Consider the following 15,138-nt stretch of genomic DNA (forward strand, 5'->3'; position numbering starts at 1 on the left):
CCGTCCAGTAGCTCGGCGTGAGGAGTCCTGGACTTACTAGGCCCCTTACCATCGCTGGCACCGCTCTTACTCCTTCTGCTGCTGCTGTGTCTGGGAGACCCTCTAAGTCCCAATCCCGCTGAAAATGCAAACCTCCGCCCAAAAGTGATGAGGGCCCAGGCCTAGCTGGCTAACTTAGGGATTCTCTGTGGGGGTTGGGCATATCTGCTTCCCAGGCTGGACCTCAGTTTTCCCATCTGTAACCCAGGGCACGACCATCAGTCTCCCCTGCCAGACTGAAGCATGGTTCTGTGGGGAGAGGGTAAAAATCCCTGCCAGGAATTAGACTCCACTCCTAAAAGCCTCCTTCCCAGCATGTCCCCAGACCCCTTTCCTCCTGACTCTCCTTCTGGTCCCCTGTGGTTCCAGCGGACTGCAAAGAAAACTTCAACACGGTGCAGCACATTGAGGAGGTAGCCTACAACGCCCTGTCCTTCGTGTGGAATGTCAACGAGGAGGCCAAGGTCAGTGCATGGCCATGGCAGGGCTGGGTACCTCAGAAGTCCCCAAGTAGGGAACTAGAATTGTGGTAGCTGCTCTGATGAGAGCACCTGTGGAGGGGGCAGGATACAGAGTGGAAGGAAGAGAAGCGCAGGCTTCTAGAAAGGCTAGGCCTATGTCCCAGCCCTGTGACCTTGGATCAGTGCCTTGCCTGTAAATTTGGGATCCAACGATAGCTCCAACTGAGGGGGTTCACATGAGGATCACGTGCGATAAGTAAAGGGTAGAGGCCGCCCTGGCTCAGCAACAGGGGCTGTTGTGGCGAATCGTACCCACCCATTCACCAGATGGGAAAACCGAGCCACGTGCGAGGTCACACAGCCAGCCATCCATGACGCCAGGTTTCCCGACTTGCAGGCCAGTCAGGGGTGCAGGAAGAATGCTTTGGGTTCTGCTAGAGGAGGCCGAAGTCCCAGTGACTTCATTTCTTATGTCCATAGAAAGGGAACAATAGTCTGCCTCCGGGGGTTGTGGTGAAAATTCCCTAGGATCATGCATGTCTCAGAGACGGGCCCAGTGCCAGACCCATCTGAGAGGCCTGAAAGTGGAGCCTCTGGTGATTTTTTTCATCCCAGCCGCTTAGTGCCCAAGGCCAACTTGCTGTGTGCCTCTGGGCCTCTCTGGGCCATGCTTGGTTTCCTGTTTGGAGAGCCAGCATTGTGGAAAGGGCACTGGTCTGAGAGCCGGGGCTGGGTGACCTTGGGCCTGTCCTTTGTCTCCTTGGGCCAGGCCCACCCTCTCAGACCAGGGTTGGGTCCAGCTCATGGCAAGGACTTTTCTGGCCTGGACAAGCTGGAGGGCTGGCCTCACGGGCCTGGGCCGCCGTGGCTGCCTGGAGAAAACAGAGCTGAAGGGGGCTCTGAAAACACAAAGGGAGGCACAAAAGTGAGGGATTATTCGTTTTCAAACAGATACCAGGGGCTGAAGGAGGAGCTGGGGCCTCCGGTGCCGGGAGGCGGGGAAAGAGTTTCGTCGGAAGGGAGCGCTGGGTTTCGGTTGGGATTTTCTCACAGGCCCTGAAGCCCCCAGGCGTGGGTCTTTCTCAGGTGTGAGCTGGGTGGGAGCTGCATTAGGGCTGAGTTGGCTGAGGGGGAGGTATGTCTGGTATGCATCTGGGGGCCTGGCCCCCACAGCCAAGGAGGGAAGGGGGTCCACAAAGGCCCCATACCCCACCCCTACCTGGGCAGGTCAGGATCACTTCCAAGGGAAATGTCCCAAGGAACAGTGTCCAGTCTGGAGTGGGGTCTGGCCCTGGCACCCCAGGGAGGAGTCAGTCAGGTAGGCAGTCACCAGGCGAGCCTGCCAGGGAGTCTCTGGGCTGGGACTCACCCCACCGTCAGCTGGGCCTCCTAGGCTTTGAGTTGAGACTCCAGTGGTCCCACTCACCACAACAGGTCACTACATGCCCGGCCCACTAGGGGCGCCACATGCCCTCACAGCTACATGAAGTAGGTTTAATTATCTCCATTTTGCAGGTAAGAAAACTGAGGCTCTGTGAGGTTAGTGCACTCGTCTAAAGCCACATGGCCAGTGAGTGACTGAGCCCAGCTTCCCAACCCCAGGCCGGGTGGCCCCATGTCCAGGCTCATTCTGCTGGCATGTGGAAACATCCGCAGCTCCCCTCTCTGCACAGAGCCCCTGTTTCCTTGGCTGTAAAAGGCGGGGGACAGGTCCAGTGATAGCTGGAGCTGTAGGCAAGGGCGCAGAGGGGCAGGGTCTCACTCCTGTGGCTCGAGGCCAGTGGGAAGGTGGTCTTCTGGACCCAGGGGGAACGGGCTATGGCCCTTCCATACCTCCTCACTCTTGGTGGCAGAACAATGAGGCTCTGGACTTTCATGAAAGCCCCTGAGGGACCTCCTCATCTCCTTCTCAGGGCCTTGATCCTTTGGGCTGCCCTGGGCAGTCTAGTGGGAGCTGCCTCGCCAACTGGGCCGCACCCACACCCACCCCCATGTCCCCTGGAGAAGGCTGGCGTGCCACCCTGAGCCCCAGTCTGGCCGTCGGTGATGGTGATGGGCGCCTTCCACAGGCGTGACTCCCCAGGTGCACAGTAGGCTCAGCGAGCAGTGCTCGAGGGACAGCAGGGCTGGTGCAGGGCCCACTGTTTCTCCAGCTCCCCTGTCTGTCCCCAGGTGTTCATCGGTGTCAACTGCCTCAGCACAGACTTCTCCTCGCAGAAGGGGGTAAAGGGTGTCCCCCTGAACCTGCAGATCGACACCTATGACTGCGGCTCAGGCGCCGAGCGCCTGGTGCACCGAGCCGTCTGCCAGATCAAGATCTTTTGTGACAAGGTGGCCGGGGTTGGGGGCTCTGGGAGGGGGAAGGGCCAGCTCCCACTGGTGTGCCCTCCCCAGCCATGTGGGGTGTGTCTGTTTCTCTCTGCTTCTTGCTCTCGGCCTGTCTCCCTCCTCTGTGGGCTTGTCATTGTCTGTCCTGGCCTCGAAGTATATTTTCCTCCCTTTCTCTGTGCTGCTGTCTCCCCTCTCAGTCTCCTTCTGAAGATCTCTTTCTAGATCTCTCCGAAGATCTCTCCAGGTGTCTTTCTGTGTCTGTCTCTCTCATGTTTCTCTTTCTTCTCCTTGTCCTTCTTTCATTCCACTTTCCTCATGCTTCTCTGCCTGTTCCTCTCTCTCCATGTCTGTCTGTCTCTCATGGCCTGGAATGACTTCAGACAAGGCTGGGCTGGGCTGGGCTGGGCCCGACGGGTTGGGCACTGCTACTTTCCCATTTCCTGGTCTCACTCTGGGAAGACAGCAGCTCTAGAAGTCTGGCAGCCCCAGAAGGCTGGCCCGTAGTGAAGATGCAAGACAGCCAGGCCCTCCCAAGACCCTTGGTGACCCCCCTTCCCCGCTTCCCTGCAGGGAGCAGAGAGGAAAATGAGGGATGATGAGCGGAAGCAGTTCCGGAGGAAGGTCAAGTGCCCCGACTCCAGCAGCAGTGGTCAGTGGGGACGGGCCAGGGGCTGGGCTGGCCTGGGGCAAAGGGGAGATGGAGACTGGAGACTGGGGGTGTGAACGGAGGGGTCCCAGACACAGGGCTTTCCTTTTCTCATCAGGCATCAAGGGCTGCCTGCTGTCCGGCTTCAGGGGCAATGAGACCACATACCTGCGGCCTGAGGCTGACCTGGAGACCCCGCCCGTGCTGTTCATCCCCAACGTGCACTTCTCCGGCCTGCAGCGTCCTGGAGGGGTGAGGGTCTCTGGCCAGAGAGGGTCTCAGCCTCTGGCGGGGGCGGGGAGGGGGCAATCGTCGCTGATTGGTGCAGAGGCCCCTGCCACGCGGCCACAACAGGCCAGTTTAGACAGCGTAGGTCTGGATATTTTTTTACATCAAAATGAAGATACTTTTACCGAATCCCATGGGATTAAAGAATGGACACTTGTTCGGACAATGTTAGTGACCTTTTCTACTGGAGAGAAAGTCAATTGAAGAAATGGACTTCCTAACTGTCGAAGTGTTCATGCTTGGAGCATTCATGGAGGTTTCTAGTTTCTGAGCCCCAAATTAGATGGTGGCTGGCTCCCCATGGAGTGGACCACGGTGGTCATGGCAAGGCCTGTGAGCGCTCACTATATGCCAGGCACTGCTCTCGAGGCCCCCCACGCACCACCTCTCGCCCCCTCCCTGCCTCCCTATCAGCCGGACACTGTCGTTCTCCCTGGATTCGTGGGGTGGACATTGAGGCCCAGAGACCAAACCCCACAGCACGGGCAGAGCCAGGGTTTGGACCCAGGCGCCTGGGCTTCAGAAGCCGAGCCCGGAAACTCTAGCTACAGCACCTCTTGGGCCGGGGAGCCATCCTTTGAGGTAGATACTCTTGTCCCCTCCATTTTCCAGAGAAGGCCGCACAGCATGTCAGTGGGGGAATCAGGATGGGTGAGCCTGGCTAGTAGTTTGCTTCCATATTAAACAATTTGATTTTCCTTCCATCGAGGATCCCTCCCCTACCGCCATGTAGCTGAGAACGTTTGCAGAAATAGCTCTTGCTGTCCAAGATGCGTTCAGTGCACTAAGAGTTTATGGAACCCAATGGGCAGCCAGTACTGATGTGGCCGGTGGCACATACTTAAAACCCTTCCTGTGTCCGCCATCCTCCCATCACTGCCCCCCGCCCCGCCGCCCCGGAAGCGGTTCTGTGACCCCATAGTCTGATGGCTGCATGACTCTAGTTCTTCTCCCTAGCCAAAGGCCCCAAGTCAGGAGATGGCCACTCTCTTGGGATTAAGGGCCCTGTGGCCAGGTTGATGGCTGCTCCATGGGGAAGAGAGGGGCCCTGTTCCCAGCTGCAGGGTGGTGTGCAGTCCTGGCCCTTCTGGGCGAGCTGGGGCTCAGGTGGGGCACACAGGGTCTGCCATATTTCTTCAACGCCTCCTGTGTCCACCGAGTCCCCGACTGGTTCTCCCTGGGGTGGATGCTGCCTTTCGTCCCACGATCGCAGCTCACTTAAGAGGACTTAGTTTGAGCAGAATGAGCTGGAAAGGCATTCCAACTGCATCTCCCCTCCCCCCACCTCCCTCCCATCAAAGATTGGGCCCCCTCCTCCCAGAAAGCCTCCAGCAGCAGAAGGCCCCTCTCATCTTCCTGCATGTGATGGAAAATGTCTTTCGTCTTCATTGCAGGCAGTGCCCTCGGCGGGTCAGAGCAGCTCCAACAGGTACGGAGAGAAACAGAAACAGCGAGGGGCCTCCTCACCCCCTCCCCGCCCCCACCCAGCCTTCCACTGCTTGCGCTGCCCACCCCCGCCACAAGCCAGGGCAGGGGCACCGAGGAAGCAGCCGGGAGACTCTTCCCCCAGCCCCCAAGCTAGATTCACGCTCCTTTCTCACTGAAACTGCCCACGTTTTTATGGGTTTGTTTTATGTGAAAAGTTGGCGAATCTCTGGCGAGACACATGCTTGTAAAAAGCGAAAGAAGAAGCCTCCAAGATGGTAGAGCAGATGTGGGGAGCAAGGAGGGGACACTGTGCTGCAGGACGGACCGGGGGATCCACACCCCACCAAGACTCCAGGAGGCGAGGGAGGGGCCTGGTGACTTGTCCCCTCCTGATGTCCTTCTCTCTAGCCTAGAGGTCTGTCCGAGGGGGAGCATGGCCTCGCAGGCCCAGGGATGAGAAGGTGGTGGGTAAAAGGGAAAGCTCGTTTGTTGTTGGTCTCGGTGTCCTGCCCCCATAAACAAGGGGTACCTTTCAGGAGGGGCCTCCATACCAAATTAGGTCACCTGACCCCCCACCACAGCCCCCATGGGGCACGCAAGCAGGGGCATTTGCTCTCCTTGACGGATGAGGAAGCCAAGGCTCAGAGAAGCCAAGTGACTTGGCCAAGCTCACACAGCGCCGGCAGGCTGGCACCTCCGTGTGCCTTACTCCAAATCCCGTAGCCCTGCCCCCTCTCCCCACTGCCCATCCAAGTAGATTCTTTCAAAAAACCATCCTACTGATGGCGAAACAGTCGTCATTCCCCAAGGCCCTGCTGCACCCCACTCGCAGCTCTGGAAGCTGTCTGTGTGATCTCCTGCAGCCTCACGACTTTATGAAGTCTTGTTGTCATTGTTTTGTCACCCCATTGGATAGATGGGGACCCTGAGGGACTAAGGGACTCCCCCGAGTCACCCAGCTAGTGAGTGAGATTTGAACCCAGGCTGTCCCAATTCTAGGGACAATTCTAGAATCTGCTGCTTGCACCGCCTTGCCACTGCTTTGGGTCTGCCTTCATGGGATCTTCTGTACCTCTGGGGTCCCTTCGGACTCTGGGATCCCCTTGGGTTTCTCACAAGCCCCTCCCTTTCCCCTCTGTCCCCCCTTCCCCCCCCAGGTTGCCTCTGAAACGCACCTGCTCACCCTTCACTGAGGACTTTGAGCCTCTGCCCTCCAAAAAGGCCAAGGAAGACGATCTTCAGAGAGGTACCTTCACTCCCGGCCCATCCATTGTCAGAACCCACCACAGAGTCCCCAGCTCCCCATGAAACAGGCCCCAAAGCCTCAAACACCTACCGGGGCCCAGGCAGCCAGGGCAGCATCCAACCCAGCAGAGAAGGCGCGAGGGGCTGCCTCACTCCTCAGAGCTGGAGTTGGGCCAAGGCTTGAGGGTGGGGTGGGGGCCGGGGGAAGCCCCCGGTGCTTGGAGAGAGGTCCATGCAGCTGGAGGGCTTCTGCCTCCTCTGGCTTTGGTAGACATGGGCATCCTGTGGCAGCTGGCAAAGGGCAACAGGCTCATTGTGTTGCGCAAGTGCCCGCCTTCTCTGCTGGGGCCGAGGGTGGGGGGGATGGAAAAGAGTTGGGTTTCCGTACCTGGCTTTCTGGCTTCCACAGCCTAAATCTGTGACTTCCTGGGAGAGGGGGGTATGCCCAAACCTCTGGGAGGCTGAAGCTGATTATCAAGAAGAAACCAACCAGCAGCTAAGATCAAAAGCTTTTGGCAACCTTGAATTGAGCCTTGTACTACACTTGTTTTTTTGTTTTTTGTTTTTTGGGTTGTTTTTTTTTGCCCTCAGTATTTAAAATGTCATGTCATTAATTCCCCAACAACTCTGTGACATAGAGGGCAGAGCCACCTCCATTTTCCATTTGGATAACATGAGGTTCAGTGATGGGAAAATGTCTTCAAGGTCACCTAGCTGGCAGGCAGTAGAGCAGGGAGGGATTCGAGCCTGCCCAAGTCAGCCCAGTCTGAGTGCAGGACCTGCAGAGCTGGGTGGTGTTTCCTATCAGGGTACAGACCCTCAGCAGGAATTTGCCCTTTCTGCAGACATCAGCCTTATGGTACAAATAATATTTGGGCAGAGGGAACACCTGGTTGGCTCAGTCTGTTAAGCATCTGCTCAGGTCACGATCTCGGGGTCCTGGGATCGAGTCCCACATCGGGCTGGCTGCTCAGTGGGGAGTCTCCTTCTCTCTCTCCCTCTGTGCTTCTCTCTCTCTAATTAAAAAAAAAAAAAACTTAAAAAAATAATATTTTTGAAGATTCTCCCATCCCCTGAGGTATATTCCCAGGCTCATTTGTCCTCCCCTTACCACTAAAACCCACCTCTTTGCCTCTCAGTTCTGTTGTACGTGCGGAGGGAGACTGAGGAAGTGTTTGATGCTCTCATGTTGAAGACCCCAGATCTGAAAGGGCTGAGGAATGCGGTAAGAGGCTCTGGGACCCCCTGCCCCCAGCTCTGGCCGGACCCCCACTCTGTGTTCCTGTCCCCCACCCGTCACTCCACAGTTCTGATTTCACACAGGAAGGCTCTGAGGAGGAATACGCTGGAACCGTGGCTTTCTGATGGTCCACCTGTCCCACCCCATTTAGGGGGGGCCTCCAGGCCTGGCTGGTGGGGGCGTGCCTCTGTGATGTTATCTCCCAGCCAGAACCCTGGCTCCACCCTGGGAGTCACACACACCATAAATCCTCCTTAATCTGATGGCTGCTGTCTGACAGGCCAGAGCTTTTTGTTGGCTTTGCAAACCTGTTTCTGTTTTAATGGGAATGAAACCCCAAAAGGCAGGCCCCAGAGATACTCTTCTTTCTCTTCCAGGGGGGCCTCATTCCTGCAGCTTGTGGTTGGCTGGGGGGCTCTGGGGGGTGGGGAGTGGCAGCGAAAGGTGGTGTCTCGGCAAGGAGACCTTCCCCAGCCCTCCCCAAACTACCAGAGAGCAGGTGAAACAGCTTTGAATGAGACCCACAGCAGCTTTGTGGCTCAGCAAAGAACTGAGCAAACATGAGCCTCCACCAGGGCCAGCTGGGCTTGAAGGCTGAACCACACAGGACAGCCAGAGGGTTCCAACATGGTGGGCCGGGGAAGGGAGAGTGAACCAATAGTAACACCAGCTACCTTTTACTGAAGACCCACTATGTGCCAAGCATTTTGTCAGGCATGCAGCATTTGCTAGCTTACCAAAATTTCCTAACACCCCCCAAAAGTGGGTACTGTTATTATCTGTTCATTTTCATGAGGAAACAGCCTCCCAGCCATCAGGCGACTTACCCAAGTGGGTAAGTGACAGAGCTGAAGTCCAGCCCAGGCTCTCCCCACTCTGCGTTACTCTCCTGGTCCCTTTACAGATTGTCCTCCCTGCTTGGTTGGCACCAGCCCCAGAAGCTGGCCTCATGAAAGTCCAGTAATGTTATCTGAACATTAACTCAGAGTCTTTGGGTTGGACCGTACCTAAAAGGGTCCCCATCTCATATTTGAGCTCTGTTCCCAGTAGCTCTTCCAAGTGGATACCCACTCTTGACTTGTATACTCCCAGGGATGGAGAGCTCACCACCATACAGGGCAGCCTGTGCTGTCTTTGTGCAGCTTATGGTTAGGAAGTTCCTGAGTTCTTCTTTAGACTGAATTGAGATCTTTCTCCTGGTAGCTTCCAGCCATATTGCCATCCACGTAAATAGTCTAAGAATTTTTCTGGCTCAGAGGGATCTCTGTCAGGACAGAGAATAACTGAGAAGCTGAATCTGATCCTCTTCCTAAAAGGCCCAGAGAGGACCTAAGCCTGAAGCCCTTGATCAGGGGCTCGCTGCCGCTTCAAGGCAGGTAACAGCAGATAGCAACCTCTGACTGAGCCTCTCACCAGGGTGAGACCCTGGGCTGGACTCTTCGCATCCTCTTCTCAGTTCCTGAGCAGAACCACACTGTGTGGACCTCCCGTGCTTGCTCCCGTTTTATAAACGAGGAAGCTGGGGCTCAGCAACGTAAGGGGACGCACTCAGAGTATGCGCTCCAGGTGGTAGAGCTGGGAGCAGACCAAGCCTGTCAGCCCCAGAGGTGACTTCCGGCTGTCTGGGGAGAAGTGAGCTCAGGCAGGCCATTCACAGGCCTCTGAGCCTCGGGCTCCCCATCCGCAGGATGAGCACTAATGTCCTGGGATGTGATGGGGCAGGAAACCTGGGACCTGGCTGGGCCTAGGGTGCGTGGTTTATCCTCGTGGAGCTTGGCATTCTCACCCATCCGATGGGGTTCGTCATGCCTGCCGCAAGGGGGACACTACCTGGGCGATCCCCCTCATGACGGGACAGGAGCCTCCCCAGGGCTCCCCTTCGAAAACAACAGTGACCATTTATGGAGGTCTTCCTCACTCCGGGAACTGCCCCGAGGGTTTCAAACAGGCCAGTTTGGTCCCTTCCTCTAGCACGACTGTCTCCACCACTAGCTCACCCAGAGTCGGCAGCTGCTGAGTGGGGGGCTTTGGGCACTGGCTTTGGGCAGGGGTTGGGGGACCCGAGGGATGCTCTTTGGGATATAGTACAGTCACGAAACGTGTAGTCTGTCAGGGGTTTGCTGTGATGCGGGAAGGCTTATAACATACGACGGGAAGTAAGAAGGTTCTATAAAGCTATCCATGTGAAAGGTAAAAAATCTACACTGTGGCCCAAAGATGGGAGAGAGTGCACCCACATGTTCGTCTCTGTGAAACAGGATTATGGACAATTGTAAACTTCTTCTTCGCATTTTTCCACAGTAGGGATGTATATTACTTTTATAACCAGGAAGTAGAAGTCAGAGTATGAAAGGCTGGAAGGGATCCAGTTTGGGCAGCAGATAACAACCCCCTCCTGCTCTCTTCCAGATCTCCGAGAAGTATGGCTTCCCTGAAGAGAACATTTACAAAGTCTACAAGAAATGTAAGCGGGGGTAAGTGCTCAGAACAGCTCTCCCTCTCGTGACCCCCTCGCGGACCCTTTCCCTCTGAAATGTTGGCTCAGGGAGCTCCCAATGCGTTGGCTTTGTGGAGAGTTCAAGGGCTGTGCAGTTGGGCCGAAAGCCCCCAGTCAGGCAAGGCCACTTGTAGAGACCAGACACTGACCAGCACCGGGAAGGAAAGAAGAGGCAGACGGAGGGAAGGGTCTTTGTAGAGACCACAGATGGAGGCCAGGGCAGGCCCAGAGATCAGAAGAGCCAGACCCAAGTCCAAGGCCATGGGATAGCCAAGTCATTTGATCATAATGCTGGCGAGAGTGACTACCATTCCCTCGTCCGCCTACCGTGTGGCAGATGTGGGACTACACATATCCCACTTAACTCTCACAGCCGCACTATGAGGTAGACACCGTGACTCACACTTCACAGATAGGGAAACTGAGGCTCAGAGGTGCTAAGCAATATTCGGGAGCAGGAACAGCGGAGGAAAGGCCAGGAGGCCGAAGGGCCCAGTAGCGCTGCCGCTGGTTGAGTCAGGGGCCCAAGGAGAGAGTGGCTGGGGAGGAGTCTGGAAAGGGAGCGGTGACCGGTGAGGTGACCTGAGGTGACCGGGTGTGGTTTTGAGAGAGCCCCCCACCCCCACCCCACCCCCGGGGGTGCTCCACAGGCCTCCACCTTCAGGTCTGGATGAGGCAGGAGTGAACAAAGCTTTACCTTCCAGAGGGCGGGGCAATGTGGCACCTACTGTGGGTCTCTGGGGATTAGTGCTCAACACCACTACAGCACCCTTGGCTACCTGTCCTGGAGAGCCCTTGGTGGGGGAGGGGGAGATGGAGGGTCACGTGGTGACTGCTTCCCCTCCCCCAGATTTTTGTCCCCTGGTCAGAGCCAGTGAACTGGACCCTCACAGCCCTTGCTAACTGAGTCCCTGCACCAGCCCAGCATGGGGCCTCCAGGCCAGTGAGGAATTGTTGCATCAATTTTGTGCCCAGAGGATGCACTCTCAGGGCCCTGCCTGCAGCTCAGACCCCGTCCTCCTGCTCATGACCGTGTAACTGCGGCTACACTTGCTGTGTCCCCAGGAAGGTGCTTGGGCACCGCCCCGTGGCTACTGTCTGCGGGCTCTCCTTCTCAGAAGGCTTTGCAAAGACAGGCCGGCTTTGTACCCAGGCGCTGCCCCATCCAGGCAGGCCCAGGGGCTGGCCTCCCACCCTCCCTCCTCCTTGGTTCCCACCCAGCCTCCCACAGGGCAGGGGGGGAGGGGGGCTGTCCTGCAGCCCCTGGGAAAGGACCCGTTTGGTTTTGGTTGTATGAGTATCTAGGGTTTTGTGTGTTTTTTTTCTTCCAAGTTTCGGTTTCAGACAGGGGCTCACACGCTCTCTGGAGCGGAATCCTCCTCGCAGAGGGCAGGCTCTGCTTTGCCCGGACAAGCCCAGCCCCACTTCCCCTTCGATGCCCGTGCTCGTGCCCCTGGCTGCAGCCCCACCTGTCGCCGGCCTCCCTCGGGTCCTACCGCAGTCTGGGCCGAGGGGCTAGGAAGTAGGGGTGTGTGTGTGTGTGTGTGTGTGTGTGTGTGTGTGTGTGTGTGTGATTTGGGGGCAGGGAAATCCTACAAGGATGCCTGGGCCCCACTGGCAGAATCTTTCTCTTAAGCCTCAGCCAGCTATTTAAATCCAAATTTTAATAACTCCCATGTGTGGAGCACCTTCTGTGTGCTAGGCTCTGGGCTGAATAACTCCCCAGCGTCATCTCATGGACCTTTTGAGTTTGGTATGGAGTTCTGGATTTTTAGAGATGAGGAAACTGACGTTTAGGGAGTCCCAGGGTCCAGCGAGTAACTAGCAACCTAAGGCCTTTGCAAGCACCCACTATTTTATCTTGCCTCCTGCTTTTTCCTCTAACCACTAAGCAATGTGCAAGTAAAGGCCGTAGCCAGGCCTTTCATTTGCTTGGCTCCATTGCCCAGGGCGTCGCTCAGCCACCCTTCAGAGGCACCCTACACCCCATACACACCCCCAACCATGAAGCCCTCAGGCCTAGGGTCATCTGAGATGCTTAAATGAGAAGAGTCCGCAAAAAAAAAAAACCTTTTGGGAAAGGAGAGGCCAAGGTCATCTGCCGCCTCCCTCGGCATCAGACTCTATTCCAATCGGTGGCCTCGTTTATTTTCACAGAACCCTCCTGAAAGTCCTGTGGACAAAGGTAGATACAATCAGCTTTACAAGCACCACTGAATGCTTGAAAGATGAACAAATACATTGTTTGTCTGGTAGCTGGCCAAGGGTTTCCGGCAAACCAGGACAGAAGACAGCTAGAAGTTGGCAAGGGACAAGAGGCCCCTGTTCTGGGGCAGTGGTTCCCAGCAAGCCCAGCTGCTAGGGCCCACTTGTCACTGCCCTCGAGGGGGAAGGGTCTGGGGTCTTGTCTGGGGTGCCTTGTATGGAGGTGTGCCCTCTGGGCCTGCTGGGAGCTCTGCTGGGGCGTGGGTGGAGGCGCCTTCAAGTTCATGCAGGCAAGGCACTCGGTGCCCAGCACCCAGAAGCACCCCGGAAATAACACTATCAGAAACCCACACAAACCTGGCCCGCTGACCCAGCACACACCCCTCTGGCCCAGCCTGCAGCCCCCAGACAGAGATCCCTCTGTGAGATGAAGGAATGGCTGATGGGATCTGAGAAAGTGGGAACCCGTAATTAGACCCGGCAGTCAGCACCCTGGCCTGGGAGCCTGAGACCAGCCCTGCTTCCAGAAAGTAGCTGTGTCTGGCTGCAGCGGCTCAGAGGCTGGGATGTAGGCCAGAGGTTTAGGCTCACTGCTTCAGCAAGGTCTCCTTCCTCCGGACCTGGGGGATGACAGGGACAGGGCTACCGCCTCCTGTGGGGGTGGGGTGGGGGGTTCCCCTGGAAAACAGACAGCGACCCGTCAGGAGCAGTAGTCTGAGACCCTTAGCCCCCTGACTCCTGCCCCACTTGAAACTGAACTCTGAACTCTCATCTGAACTCTTCCCCCAGGCCTGGATTTTGCCTTTCTCATATACGCCGCTTCCTAACTTCTATGTATAGGGTTTTTGTGTTTTTCTTTCTAAAAAAGTGGTACAGTGGAAAGAGACAGAAGTCCGGACGCAAGTCCCAGCTCTGCCGTCTGTTAATGGTGTGACCTCAGGCAAATGATTTCTTCTCTGAATCTCAGCTTCCCCATCTATCACTCAGAGTAATAAGGTTCTAAGGATTCCTTTTCTCGGGCCCTACTAGATTCTAAACTCCTGGAGGGCAGGGTCTGGGATCTCTGAGTGGCCCTTGTTTTTGTTTGGAGCAGGGCCCTGCTGGTGGAGAGGCCTCAGTCAATGCTAGTGTGGGGGATGGGGTGGATGGGTGAAGACAAAGGGAACGGCTGATGGGGTCGGGCCTGAGAGACCCTTCATCAGGGAGGCGGCTGCCAGCGGGGTGCCCTTCAGCATATACAGTGGCTTTGACGCCCTGTGTAGGGCCCAGTGTGGAGGCCCTTTCCCTCTTGGGTTGGCCCAAGTCCCTGCCTAGAGAATGTGGGGAGAGAGGGCTGAGCCCTTTGAGACTCTTGCTCTGCCAGTGAGGTTTCAGCTTTGTGGGGGTGGAACCAAGAGGGCGCCTCGTGTGGCACCTGCCGCTGATTCAGGCAGGCCTACCTGAGCGACACATCGCAGCCTCTTAGCGCAGCCAAACCACGCTGGTCGCCCCACCAAGCCTCTTGCGCTTGAACTCTCACTCCATGTCTGAGTCCTCTCTGTCCCGGGGACAAAGGAGTACTACTGCGTCTTCCCCAGTCAGTCTGGTGCCATAGGGGCCATGACCGGAGGTGTGGCCCAGCCGCTTGGGGATCATGCCCTCCACCTTTGTTGTCACGATGGTCAGGAGACCATTCATGATGTGCCTGAAATGTTGGGGGCACATTTGTAGGAACCGGTACTGTCATCCTTACCATCCAGAGGCCCTGAAAACAAGGGGCCTGCTACATTCTAGACGCATCTCCTCTTCTCTTCCAGAATCTTGGTCAACATGGACAACAACATCATTCAGCACTATAGCAACCACGTCGCCTTTCTGCTGGACATGGGGGAGCTTGATGGCAAGATTCAGATCATCCTTAAGGAGCTGTGAGGCCCAAGCCTCCACCCCCTCAGAACCCCTGGGGTGGGCCCCAGGCAAGGAGCCATCTGGGAAGTGGCCCCACACCGCACACAACCTGTCTTCGTGCCTCAGTGCTATTACTTGAATGCCCTCACATTGCAAACCCACGGATGCCAAGTCAGGAAGGGACCTGGGAAGAGTCCTGACCGGAACCCAACTCATGCTTGAATCTACACCAGATTTCCTGCCGGCGCCCGCCCATCTTGGCTAACATCCCCACAGCCTGCCTCCTCCTCAGAAGAGCTTGTCCTTTCAGTCCATCTCCTGGTTGGCTGTTCAGATGGTGGAAGCAGACCCTCTTTCCCAGAGCTTCCTTGACTCTTATCCAGCTTTCATTCTTGACTCCTCTATCAACTTCAGACCTTTGGTCAATTAACTGGAAAACTCTCAGTTTTCAGTACAAACAATTTTTAAATGTTACCAGAGAGGAAACACTCTCTTTCTCATGGAATTCCTCCGTATAGAAGATGTAAATAATCGAGCTGATTGATTGGAACAAAGAGCTGCTCTAAGAAAAACAGCTTCCATACCTGTTCCCTCATGTACACATTTCTTATTTACGATTTTCATTTATGTTATATATATAGAAGTATATATTGTATATACATGCAACATTTTATATTTTTCATGGATACATTTTTATCATTTCAAAAAATGTGTATTACACATTCTTGGACTTTTTTTTTTTTAGCTGTTATTCAATTATGCATTTTGTATACTCACATGGTATTTAGTAATAAAATTCTACGTATGTATTACTTCAAATACTACACTTGTTCCTTCTGTGAAAGTCTTCCCAGGAGGAGAGGGTGGAAGC

General features: G+C 55.8%; 1 protein-coding gene and 1 long non-coding RNA gene across 2 annotated transcripts in view; one reads left to right on the forward strand and one right to left on the reverse strand.

Annotated features, from left to right (window-relative positions):
* GRHL3 (grainyhead like transcription factor 3) overlaps positions 1 to 15,086 on the forward strand; it is a 34,450-nt gene extending 19,364 nt beyond the window's left edge. Inside the window, exons 8-16 of the mRNA XM_082687678.1 lie at positions 409 to 503; positions 2,673 to 2,831; positions 3,402 to 3,480; positions 3,596 to 3,729; positions 5,160 to 5,194; positions 6,351 to 6,439; positions 7,578 to 7,663; positions 10,088 to 10,152; positions 14,177 to 15,086. Coding sequence (XP_082543804.1) covers positions 409 to 503; positions 2,673 to 2,831; positions 3,402 to 3,480; positions 3,596 to 3,729; positions 5,160 to 5,194; positions 6,351 to 6,439; positions 7,578 to 7,663; positions 10,088 to 10,152; positions 14,177 to 14,291 — 857 coding nt within the window. The 3' untranslated portion in view covers positions 14,292 to 15,086. The remainder of the gene's footprint in view (positions 1 to 408; positions 504 to 2,672; positions 2,832 to 3,401; positions 3,481 to 3,595; positions 3,730 to 5,159; positions 5,195 to 6,350; positions 6,440 to 7,577; positions 7,664 to 10,087; positions 10,153 to 14,176) is intronic.
* LOC309842840 lies at positions 9,971 to 13,994 on the reverse strand. Its single transcript, XR_014299795.1, has 4 exons — positions 13,820 to 13,994; positions 12,972 to 13,058; positions 12,246 to 12,348; positions 9,971 to 10,131 (listed from the first exon to the last, which is right to left on the reverse strand). It is a non-coding gene; the product is annotated as an uncharacterized lncRNA (long non-coding RNA).
* Positions 15,087 to 15,138: the final 52 nt, after the last annotated feature.

This window comes from Mustela nivalis, assembly GCF_964662115.1.
Source record: "Mustela nivalis genome assembly, chromosome: 10".
Lineage (NCBI taxonomy): Eukaryota > Metazoa > Chordata > Mammalia > Carnivora > Mustelidae > Mustela > Mustela nivalis.